The 13,105-nt window shown below is 43.4% G+C and overlaps 1 protein-coding gene across 1 annotated transcript in view; it reads left to right on the top strand.

The window, feature by feature from the left end:
* Positions 1–11,413, top strand: part of Adamts20 (ADAM metallopeptidase with thrombospondin type 1 motif 20) — a 121,128-nt gene extending 109,715 nt beyond the window's left edge. Inside the window, exons 38-39 of the mRNA XM_051160250.1 lie at positions 8,560–8,664; positions 11,272–11,413. Of these exons, the coding sequence (XP_051016207.1) occupies positions 8,560–8,664; positions 11,272–11,361 (195 nt within the window). The 3' untranslated portion in view covers positions 11,362–11,413. The remainder of the gene's footprint in view (positions 1–8,559; positions 8,665–11,271) is intronic.
* The last annotated feature ends 1,692 nt before the right edge of the window (positions 11,414–13,105 follow it).

Genomic DNA, 13,105 nt, shown 5'->3' with positions numbered 1-13,105 from the left:
TCCTAACATTTCTTTTCTTTTTTATTTTACTTTCATTCCACTGTGGCTATAAAACACACTCCATGTTGTTCAGTCCTTTCAAACTCATTGAGTGTGGTCTTATGGTGTAATGTGTGGATCCTTCTGAAGAATGCTCAGATCACACTTGCAAAGGATGCAACACTCTGTTGGAGGATGTGCTCATAGGATGCAGGCGCCTTCTGCAGTGTGGTCACTCTTCTGTGTCCTTGCTGATCTGCACCATTCTGGCTGCTGAAACTCTGCAACTGTTCGTGTTGAGCTGTGCATTTAGTCCAGCCTTGTTTCATGTGTTTTCTTTACATTGAGCTTTGGTTGTGCACAATTATACATTTATAATTCCCAAAAATTCCTAACGGGGTTTCTTCTCATAATCATAAGAGAGGCTTTTTCTTCTGCAGTTCCTCATGGTTTGCTTTAATTAGTACTCACCTGACGTCTGTGTGGATTTTCCAGGACACGTAGAGCGGCTGCTTACCTGGTTTATATGTTTCCATAGATTTACTGCCACTTTATAATTTTAAAGATGAGGAGTTTCTTACAGATTTTTTGGGGTCTTTGCCTTTTAATTAGACTTTTCATGTTTCACTCTGTTTGGTGTCCATCTAGTATGTTTTGCAGTCTGTACCCCCTACTCTATTTCATTCTTTCTGCCTTATTGTTTTCCTTCCTAGTCAGTAAATGTTTTCTATTGCAACATTTAATTTTCCCACTGTGTGGGTGTACTTTTAAAACGTATTTTTATTTTGGGTCCCTTCGCTCTCTTTCTCTTGTTTCCACCCAAATCCCTTCCAACACCCCAACACCAGGTAGGGGAGAAAGGTTAGTGGGGAGAGAGGGCATAGTTTTCCATAGCTGCTTCCCGCTGTTTAGGGTTGTCAGGGTCTTTGGGGCAAGTCCAATCCTCATTTCTGGATATCTCCGAATTCTTCTTGATTTTTTTCTCGTCTGTCACACTGCATCAACAGCAACCGGAATAGCGAGGTGGGAGCACCAGCAGCCTTCTTCTTTCTCAGAGGCCTCAGGCTCTCTTTTGGCCTGACTTTTATCCCTACTGACAAAGACCACACCCCCACAGAAAGTAGTTCACAGCTGACAAACATCACATCCCCTCTGAGAGGGCAGTTATCAGCTGTGGACAAAGTGGAGCAGTTCCCATACCCCACACCTGGCATTAAAACAAAAACATGCTTACATATAAACCAAAACTTCCACAACACTACTGTTTAAAAAAAAAAAACAAAAACAAAACGCTGCCTACCAACCCCCCTACCTACCCACCCACCCACCCATCTAGTACCAGATCAGAATCTTCCTGAGTTTCTTCTGCTACTTTAGGTTTTCCTTCGTGTTCATCTCCCCACATCTTCACTAAGGAACATTTGGCGTGGTCTCTTCATGTCTGCCCAGCTTCTCGGGTATCTAAATTACTACACCTCACTAAATTTGGAAAATGTTTATGGACAGCCTTGTCCTGCACAGTCTTCATAGCCTTCTCTTTCCAAGTTCCTCATCTGACTCTTCATCAAGCCTGACTGGCCGGCCTCTGCCAACACTGTTCTCAGGTCATTCCCTTCTCCACACGCTGGTTGCCAGCTCTGGCCTTTCAGCATCATCGTGGGGACATCAATTACTCTACAATCTCATCCAGATGACCTGCGCTCCTTGGACCAAATAGTTTATTTTAATTTAAATAATTTATTCAGATTACATCTCAATGGTTATCCCCTCACTTGTATCTTCCCGTTTCCCCCTTCCCTCCCTCTTTCACCCTCTTCCCTTCCCCTAGGTCTGTGACCATATGATCACAGCCTATCAGCTCTCTTCCTGGTAGCCTGCTTACCCTTCCTCTGAGTGACACCAGGCCCCCCCCACCAAGGGGAAGTGGTCAAATAGGGGACACCAAAGTTCATGTCAGAGTCAGTCCCTGTTTTCTACACAACTGCGGAGAATGTGCTGTCCATTGGCTAGATCTGGATAGGGGGTCTAGGTTTACTGCACACACTGGCCTTGGTTGGTACAGTAGTTTGAGCAGACCTTCCCCCCCCACCCCCACTGTGTCCAGATCTGCCAGCCTTGATAGTCTTCTTGTAGGTTTCTAGGACTCTCTGGATCCTTCTATTTCCCCATTCTTCCTTACCTCTCTTACCTGGAATCCCAAATAGGAAGTCCCAGTATCTATCCCAATCTCCTGCTAAGTGAAGACTTTCAGGGGACATCTCTGTTGGGCTAGTGTCCAATTATAAGTGAGTATATGCCATGTGTAGGTGTTATTTGTATGGACCTAATATTCTTATGGGGCAGGAAAGACTCCCAGAGGGGTATTTCTCCGCCATCCCTTCCCATGGTCCACTCTGTTGAGCATCATCCTTACCTTCCATTTGCTCATCGCTCTTATTCTGGTTGTCTGTTTGCCTCTTCCCACACTCCACTAAATATCTCACTTCCAATATCACCTTTAAGCTTGAACCTTACCATATGCCATTCCAGATAAGCTCCATCTCTACAGAAAAATGCATGTAATTTTCTATTTTTATAACCCAGCTATGCTCTGAGAATTTCTTTTGTATCAATACAGGGCCCATGGAGGCATAGAGTGGCCTATTTCTCAGATTAATATTCTTGTCTGTACATTGTGCTATGCATAGAAATAACCCCTGGCCTTCCTAACTGATCCTTCTCGGTATAAAACATCTTGCTTATTGACAATGTTAGGTAGGGATGGGCCTAGCTTTCTTATCTAGCTGTATCTTGGGGTGGGTTTCCTGCTCTGTGAGAAGGGACTGGCTGGAAGAAAGAAGCTGAGAAATCTGAGGACCCTCACCTGTGCTAGAATTCTAAACTACACTAGGAGGATGTGATGCCTGTGGTTTTAATCCCACTGACTGTTAGCAGAGCTCTCTTCTCATTGAGATGGGAGGGGGAGCAGAGGATCACGATTCATATATATATCCTAGATTGCCTCATTCCCACCCAGATTTAATAATTGTTTTGTAAAAATGTCTCTGTTTGCTGTGTAACTTTAGAATGATTTTTGGAGACATACTGTGTGTGTGTGTGTGTGTGTGTGTGTGTGTGTGTGTATGTAAAACATACTTTAAAAATATATAAATTTAATGTGTATTGGTATTTTGCCTGTGTGTATAACTTGGTGAGGGTGTCAGATTCCCGTGGGACTGGAGTTACAGACAGTTGTGAGTTGCCATGTGGGTGGCGGAAATTGAACTCACACCTCTTTAAGAACAGCCCGTGCTCTTAACTGCTGAGCCATTGCTCCAGCCTGGAGTCATACATTTAAATGGTGTTCATACCTCATAATTTGCAGCAATTATTGCTAGAGAGAGTACCCACAGGTTCTTCAGCCTTTTTCTCTTGGTTTTACACACACACACACACACACACACACACACACACACACACACACACACACACACACACACAGGTGTATGTGTGTGAGTGAAGTTTATTTGTTTGTGGTGTATTCACACATGTGTATGGGTTCACACGTATAGGTCAGGGAAGAATGCCAGGCATTCTGCTCTGTCACTCCTTGACAAGGGTCTCTCATCCCCCTGAGACAAGGGCCTTTTACTAAGCCTGGAGCTAGGCTGGCAGCCAACAGGCCTCAGTGGTCCTCTTGTCTCTTGCTCCCCTTATGCTGAGGTTGTAGGTGTGGTTGGCTATTTACATGGATGCTGGGATCCGAACTCGGTTCCCCAGGCTTGTATGGCAGACAAACTTACCCACTGAGCCATCCCTCTAGTCTTCTTGTCTAATTGTTGAAAGCGGATAACGTTGTCTCCTTCACTGCGGCTGGTTAGGTGTACTCGCGTCTATATTTCCTCCTCTCAGTTTTCTCTTCTACTCATGTGGTGGCATACGCCTACCTCCTAGAATGCCTCCTTTCAAGTCTCTCCTCGGAGCCTTCCTTCCCTTTTTGACATCCCCTCCCTTTCAAACGCCTTGATTGTCTGCTCAGAAACATCCTGTGATGTCAAGGACGTGTAAGCCAACATGCTCTAGCATCCTAAATGATGTTTGTCACGCTGCGTTGCTGCCTCATATTGTTGACCTTCTCATATAAAGATTAATTCTCCACTGGCCAATTCATGCCAGAAAGGATGAACTTTCTCCAACAACCCTTCTCCTTCTAGCTCAGCCATCTGGTCACGTATTTGATACCCCAAGATAGGTGACCAGTGTGGTAAGATGAGGCCTTCCAACTACTGCTGTTCGGAAAGATGCCAAATTCTGGAAATCTGGTCTTCATCGTTTCATGTTGATATGAGTCTGCTCAGTGAGAGATGCCGGCAAAATTCAAAGGAGATTGGTGGCCAAGTAAATAAAAATTCTTTTTTTTTTTTTTTAAATCTCATTTGTGAGCTCTCCCTATAGGGAGTATCTTAACAGAGAGACAGTGGTCACAAAGAAGACATGCCTTAATGAGCGTGGGATGGGAGTGAGAGATTTTTACACAATCGGGCTTCTAAGTGATAAGGTAGATGTTTCTCTTTCCTTTTAACACCCCTCCCCACAATTGTCTTAAGGAAACAATGTAGCTGTAAAATATGCAATCTCGGGTTATAGCTGGACAGACAGATACTCCATGTCAGCAGCCTATCTCAGAGCTTTCAAACAGTGAGTGCAGGAGCAGCAGTAGGATGCTTTGCCGCCATCAGGGCATGATACCCCCTCATATGGTTCACGTTTCTGGAATGCAGAGCTTCGTGCCAAAATTAGATGGAGCTGGGCACAGACAGATGCTGTTGGAAGGAGCTGTGTCATCCATATTAAGTCTGTATTTGTGTACCTCCAGGCTACAGTTACCAAAAATACAAACCGTCCGGTATTTTTGGCAAGGTTCTGTCAAATGTATAAGCCAGACTCTGTGTTAAGTTACATGGCATTTGCATGAATACCTTCCAGATGCTTGATGTCACAGGAAGAACATCTCCTGTTGTTTGGGATTCATCAAAACCACTTCCTCTGTGTTTGCATGCGACAGAGTACTCCAGGATATGAATGCTATAAAAGGAGGACAAACACATATGGCGTTATTTAGAGAAAATAAACTTCACCACAGTGTACGTGAGACAGAGTCGGAGAGTGTTACGTGACTTGGGAATACTTACGTCAAGTGGGAGGTAGAAGTTTCCAGAGAGTCCTGGTGAGGACCTTGTTTCCTGTCTTGTAATTGATATTTGATTTCCAGAGAGTTGGAAAAATAATCACATTCTGGTAACGGCAGTGGGTCATGCCAGTACCTGTCTTAGGTGCTGGAAATTCTGGTTCACACACACATACAGGTGTTTAAATACATTTTCATCTCTCTGGCATAAATCCCTGTTGCAGATTCTATGGTGCACATTGTAGAGGGGAGCTGTGCCATTTTGCTTTTCTACCAGCAAGGATGAACATGCTTGCTGCTTTGCATTCTTGCCAGCCATTTGGTACCGCCAAGTTTGTTTCCATTTATTTGTTTTCTTTCTTATTAGCGGTGTCCACTAGCGGTTTGTCATGTTTTTCTAGTGCATAGTGATGCTAAGGGCCTTTCCTGGGCTTATTTGTCATTTGTGTATTTTGCTTAATAAGGTAAACATCCATGTTTGTGCCTGTGTTTGACACTGATTTTGTTTTCCTGTTGGTGATTGTCTAGAATTCTTTATATATTCTGGATACACAAAAGGTCTTTCACCAGAAGTGACATTTGCAAGTAGCCCTTCTGTTTCCTCTGAACTGTCATTTCTTTAGCTTAAGTATCTTTCAAAGTAAAAGTATTGTTTCTTATGAGTTTTTGAGCTAAGAAATCAAATGCCAAGTTATAAAGATTTTCTCTATTTAACAATATTTTATTCTCCATGTTGGTCCTGCTCTATAGCTACCCTATGACTCAATTTGGATTAATTTTTGACATGGATCGTGGGGTAGGAAGGTTCCGCACACAGAGATCTCATTGATCTTACACTTGGCGGTGGGAAGGCAGTGTTTTCTCCACCCTTGAACACTGTGGTTTCCATGCATCCTAATCCCTTAGTGCAGTTCCTCATGTTGTGGTGACCCCCAATCAAAAAATTCTTTTCATTGCTGCTTCATAACTGTCATTTTTCTACTGTTATGAATCATAATGCAAACAACTGTGTTTTCTAATGGTCTTAGGCGACCCCTATGAAAAGGGTCATTCCATCTCCTAAAGGGGTCGATGCCCGCTTGCTGCTCTAGCATCATTGTGTGGCAGCAACCCGAACCTGATCACTTCATTATGCGCTGAAGCGGTAGCATCATCCAGCAGCACAGCTGGCATGGGGCCAGACAAGGACCAAAGATCTAGAAATGGTTCCACCCCCCGTAACAATGCATTCAGGTGTCGAATAGGGTTAAGTATTAAATCAATGCAGTGCCTCATGTTCCAGAGCACGAGAGCTTGACAGAACCTTATCCTTCAGACTAAACATCCTCAGTGCTCACCCACCTGCGATTGGACTAGCCTGGGATCCAGGCTACTGAGCGGCACCTGCTTCTTATAGGGAAAAGTCCTTGCTGTGCTGCTGGCCTTTCTCAGGGCCCATGACACATGTATCCTGACTCCAAGAATCCTTCCTGCCTTCAAAAAGCCTGGGTGAGACATATCTCACCTTCCTAGAGTCTAGAGTCACAAGTTTGTAGCACCTCATTCCTTGGTGCCTGAGCTGTCTCCGCACCTTACTGGTCTTGTGTCCTTTTTTCGCTGGGCTCAAGGATTTGGAAAATTTGTTCTTCCTCAGAGTCTTGTTAGGGTCGGAGGCACAGCTTCCACCCAACCCCAGGCCTGTGCTGCTTGTAAGTTTCTCAAAGAAATCAATCTCCCTTTAGTGGGCGAAGTGTGACCATCCACACACTGACAAGATGGAGAACGAACGTGCCCTGAAGTGCGCAGATGTGCTCGCCTCCCAGCCCAAATGAGCCTCAGTGAGAGTCTCACCGAAGTTACAGCTCCCGCTGGGCAGAATGAGACCAACACAGACAAGGGGAAATCCCCTCCTATAATATGAAGACAGGAAGAGGCGATTCCCTAGAGCCTTACCCAGGAAGTGCTGGAACACTGAAACCGCCACAGGCCCTAACCCCGTGACCTGTTGTCATTGCTGACGTTCACCAGAGCTGAAATACCACTAGAGTCTACTCAGGCCTTCGTAAACTTCCACACTGCTGGCCCTTTCTTGCATAACTCTTTAGTGTATAGGTGCACAGCATAGGCATACAAACATTTAATGATCATAAATAAAAGAAATGTGCTTTTGTAATAATGATCTGATCTGGAAATAATTTCATTACCAAAGATGAAAGTAAGTGTATGCTCTAGTGAGATGTCTGTACTCGTCTATTTTACATAAAGAATGTGACACGGCAGTCTCTTGGCTACCTAATTTCTCAATCAGCATATTGAAGTTTATCATTAAAAAAGGTAACCTGAAATACTTTGACATTAAAAAATCTTGTGTGACAGGAGCCTCCAGGGACCACAAACATTATGTGTGTAAGTGGTGTGCCATCACAGTCCACACATCCTTCTGGGGGCCTTAAAACATTGATCTCATAGAGGGACATGCCACACTCAGCAGCGCTGAGCTGGTAGTAAAGGAGTAACGTTCTTGCTACAGCAGGGAGGAGTCACAACAACAAAGATTCCAGAAAATACATCAAACCGATGTAGTACCACAAAAACTATCATAAATAGTCAATTCAAATCAAAAGAAATGTTGATGTTGGGCTCATCTTAGTTCCTGAGAATACTCCTCCTCCAAGGACTCACCAACTGTGGCAGGACCTCATTCTTCAGACCTAGCATTGTCACCAGCATCCCCACCAACATCCTCATCAGCATCCTCACCAGCATCCTCACTAGCATCCTCATCAGCATCCTCATCAGCATCCTCACCAGCATCCTCACTAGCATCCTCATCAGCATTCTCACTAACATCCTCACCAGCATCCTCACCAACATCTTCAACAGCATCCTCACCAGCATCCTCACCAGCATCCTCACTAGCATCCTCATCAGCATCCTCACCAGCATCCTCACTAGCATCCTCATCAGCATCCTCACCAGCATCCTCACCAGCATCCTCACTAGCATCCTCATCAGCATCCTCATCAGCATCCTCACCAGCATCCTCACTAGCATCCTCATCAGCATTCTCACTAACATCCTCACCAGCATCTTCAACAGCATCCTCACCAGCATCCCAGTGCTCACCCACCTGGCACTGGACCCAGGATCCGGACTGCTGAGAGACACCTGCCACCCACCTTGGCTCTAGGTGTCACGGAGTAAGGCTTGTCAGGCTTACCTTAGCATTACATGGCATGAGCTCTGATTGCACTTGTTAGTTGAGAAGACTTCTTTGTAGTCAGATTTTAAACTGACTTATTTTCTTTAAGTAAAGTTGGATCAGCTTTCTTCACCTCTTTTAAGACCCTTAGAAAATAATTCGAGTATGTTGCCAGGCAAGAACATTCTTAAATAGTTTATGTGTTCTTTTCTCTCTCTCTCTCACAATGCAGGGGCAGTTTAGCATTAATTTAGCCGGAACTGGGATGAAGATTTCCAACACAGCAAAGTGGCTCGCTCAGGGGAGGTATGCCTCCGCCATCATCCACAGATCTCAGGTAAGTCCCACAGGACCCAAGAGCCTGGAATCACTTCTGTGCTGTGAGCTAACACTAACCCTCAGATGTAAATAAGAGACCAATGGCTAGAACCTTACAGAGTATCGTGAATATGCCACCTATAATGAGGGCGGCACAAGTCAAGCTTATCGGTGTGCATATAGACACACACACACACACACACACACACACACACACACACAAACACACACACATTCAAATAAGGGCTCCACACACACATGTGAATCTCCGATCTGGACCTGACTAAATAGGCATGTGTTTTTTTTTTTTTAAGGTAGTGATTCAACTGTACTGGGCCCGGTAGCATAGACTTAAAGTCCCAGTGACCCAGTAGGATGAGGCAGAAGACCCTCGAGTTCAAGGCCAGGTTGGGTAATTAAGTGAGACTTTTTCTCAAGTGAAAGGGAAACAAAGGCTGATGCTGTACACCAGTGCCAGAGTCCCTGCCTAGTGAAGACTCTAGTCCCAAGGTTCAACCCCCGAGTACGGCAAAACTACCAACAAACAAAACTCCAAATGGTGGTTTAGGTTCTAATATTTCTAAGTAATGGTTCAATTTGGACTTCATTTAGCTTCTTATTTATTTATCTTTGGCTTAGTGATGCAATGATTGAACTGAATCATTTAACAAATATCCTCAAAGTGTTTTCAAGAATTAGGGATACCAGTGCAGTGTTTATATTTTCTGGCTTACTATCTTTATCTAGGAAACACTGCTGTGTTACGTACACAAATAGCTGTATTGGGGAAAGGAGAATGGCTCAGTAAGTAAAGTGCCTTCCAAGCAAGCATGTGGACCTGAGCCTGCATCCCTAACCCTTGTTCTACAGAGGAAGAGTGGAGAGGGGAGCATTCCTGTAACACATTAGCCAGGCCGACGAGCCCCACTTTCAACGAGAGGCCCTGCCTCAATAAATAAAGCTGAGATCTATTGAAGAAGACACCAGATGTTTGCCTCTGGCCTCAACATGCACTCACACACATGAGTGCACAAACCCACATACCCACATGGGCACATAGATATGTCATACACACATGCACAAAAATTATTAATAGTATATGCTACGTTTAAAAGATGAAGGGCAAACTTGAAACTCTTCTGTTAAAAAATATTGAACCTAAATATGCCAAATAAATATCCAAAAAGAGCCATTCATGTTGAAAACCTACCATTTTACCCATGTCATAGAAATAATAACTATTAAAACTATTTAATTATTAACTCAACCACAACGCACAGATCCTCTATGGGAAATGAGCCTGGGTTGTCACCACTGTCACTTGAAGTCCTCATAAATCGACCCCTCATGGCCTTCACCCTCGCCAGCATTTTTTAATTTTTCTTTATCTTGGTAAAAAATGACATGTAATAGTCCAATTAAAGCTAATAATTATGCATTGTGTCACGGTGTTAAAACATTTTGTTCCCGAGGAATACAAATTATGTTTAAATTATTATAAGTGCAGAGAACTCCATGAACAGACCGGCTTTCATGTATCCAGCTTTTATAACTGCTAAAGTTTAGTGACTTGTTTAATTTGTGGGGGACCTTCTGTGTAAAGTTAAAATGTTCCTGACAACATTGCTTGAGGTCTGATAGCCAGGGTAAAACTGAGGCCTATGAAATACAAGTGTAACGGTGGAAACACAAACATATTCACGCTCCACAGAATGCACTACACTGAACTTCCCACTGTCATAGCCTAGGGGAGGAGAAAGCCACAAAACCATACCTGGCACCATTCTCTCTGTTAGCTAGGGTGCTCCGGCGCTTAAGGGCTTCTGATGGCAACACTCTTCTGTCTCACAAAGTCCCAAACACCAAAAAAATTTCCTTCTCCACCCTCCCCTTCCTTCCCAGATTAAACACAACAACTTAAATCTCTCGGGGGGGGGGTGGGGGTCCGGGGGGGATGACTAGAGCTGAACATTTTGGGTCTGTGAAAATGACTTTAGTTTTTCAACATTCGTGTGTAAAACAAAGGCAGTACAGAGTACCTGCCCCTCCCCCAACCCGCCCTCCTGCCCTCAGATGATTGGCCTGCGCCTATTTCCTGTTCTGACCGTGACTTCTGCCTTCTGCCCGTTTGTTTCTGTTCCGGTTACACCGCTCTCGTGCAACAATCCACGCTGTGTTTCAAATGTACTAAGATGACTGAGAACAGGGTAGAAGGTGACTCACATATCTTCAACGGTCAAGTTTGAGTGATATCCTTTTCCGGAGCAGGGGGTCTATTATAGAAATTTGGGTGTTAATTAGGAGTTTTTAAAAATAAACCTACCAATACAAATAAATGTTCTGATGAAAAATATGTGTGCTAAGATGAAGTATATAAATCCTCCCATGGTTTATTTGACATGAGCAGCAACTGGTATGATGAATCTTAGGGTCCAAATCTCAGGAATCAGAGGGCCCATTCCCTTGGGACCCACACTTGATCTTCTTTAGATAGACATCGGCCCTTACAGGGGTCCGTGGCTAGGACTGCAGTCACATGACTCAAAGCAGGCCCTTTGCCTGTGCTGTGCACAGTTACCAGCTTGTATAAAAGTCTCCTGTGTTTTCTACTTCTTTACATTTACAGGACGGAACCAAAGTCTACGGTAGATGCGGAGGGTTCTGTGGGAAATGCATTCCCCACACGGCTCCATGGCTCCCGGTTCAAGTACTCTGAACATTCAGTCTTGGAAGTACCGATGAAGGGATGCTCTGTGAAAGCGCAGGGCTTTGGTCTCCTTTCTCACTCCTGGACCCCGACACTTCCATACTCAACCTCTTTTTGTCAGGTGCTCCTCGGGGTCTCAGTCTACTTAATATTTATCGGTTCCCAAGAGGAACTTAACAGACAGACCACTGCGGTCAGGATCATTTTTAAACATCATAATTTATTATAGGGAATACAACCATGTTTGAATGAATTATACCAAGAAAATGTGGCTGTTGGAATGGACCATGATTATGTTATACTGTTAAACACATATGCAAGTAAGTCTCTGATCAGCTTCATACAGTGCAATGAAGTGTTATCATGATTGTTAAAATGGAGCAAATAGAAATTAAGAGAGAGTTTGCCTGGGAGGAGAGGAGGGAGGGCCTACGATTGGCATATATAGGGGGAAAAAAAAAAGAATTAGAAGAAAGTATTTTTAAATTATTGCAAGCACTAATAAATCTTTCAGCAAATATCAAATTAATAATTATAACCAATAAGCACATAGACATCATTTTCTCTACTGATATAATTTTGATCCATTGTTTTATTTTTCTTTAATTTTTGTTTGGATTTGGTGCTTCAATAAATGTGCTACTAATATGTAATACCATTTTTTATTAAAAACTTGTGCTCCTGTTAAGTATTAAATAGAATTTGTGGCAAAACAGAAAAGCTACTGTATGTTGGGATTTGATTTTTAAGGCCTACCTCTATATGCTTATGAAGAGTATGCTGTTTCTATGATGTTTATGTACCACTTTGCCTTTGGAGCTCATATATGTAGCTACTCTTAAAAATCAAAAATTTCGAGGATAAATGCTTTTTCTGATAATCAAGTATAAAGATTGAGGTTCTTAATAATCCAATGATCCTAAGTTTTGGCTAGACATACAATTCTGATTTCCTGAGACCACCCCAACAAAAAAAGGTAATAGAGATTGTGTGGTCAGGGGTCACTAGAGCATGTCCTCCACCTTTGGGGGATGTGTAATGACCCTTTCACAAGGGCTGCCTAAGATCACCGGAAAACAGATATTTGCAATGTGATTCATAACAGAAGCAAGATTACAGTTATGAATTAGCAATGACATCGTTTTATGGTTGAGGTCACCACAGCATGAGGAACTATATTAAAGGGTCGCAGCATTAGGAAGGCTGAGAACCACTAGTCGAATGGAACAGCATAGATAACGCATTTCAAAGGGGCTTATTGAATTGGTTTACATGCTATGGCCTGCAAACTCCAATAACAATTGTCTTCACACTGGGGAGCTGGATGCCCCAGCTGTCTCAACCTGGTGCTAACGACCTAGACAGAGCAGGATGGTGCTGGTGCAGGTCTTCAGGCCCTGTGAGAAAGCTGAAAAGCTGTTGTCAGAGGAAAATGACAGTCCAGCACCAGCAAGTTCGGAAGAGGAGGAAAAAGCAAAAGCTTTCTCTTCCGGAGTTAGGGTGGATCTTTCCCACAGTAAACCTAATGGGACAGTCCCTCACAGGTATGCTCAGATGGCCTGCCTTGTAGGCAGGTTGAGATCCTGTCATCCTGAAGATCAGTAGTACCCTTCACGAAGAAGCTCAATGATTGTCTACTGGACAGAACATGAATGAATGAATGAAATGTATATATATATCACTATAGACAGATTCTCAGGTATTAAGAGATTGTTTTTATGTGCATAATTTAATTGTGTGTTATATGATTGAT

This window comes from Acomys russatus, chromosome 17 (assembly GCF_903995435.1).
Source record: "Acomys russatus chromosome 17, mAcoRus1.1, whole genome shotgun sequence".
NCBI classification, from domain to species: Eukaryota; Metazoa; Chordata; class Mammalia; order Rodentia; family Muridae; genus Acomys; species Acomys russatus.
Note: the sequence above shows the minus strand (reverse complement) of the source record. Positions and strands in the feature narration are given on the sequence as shown.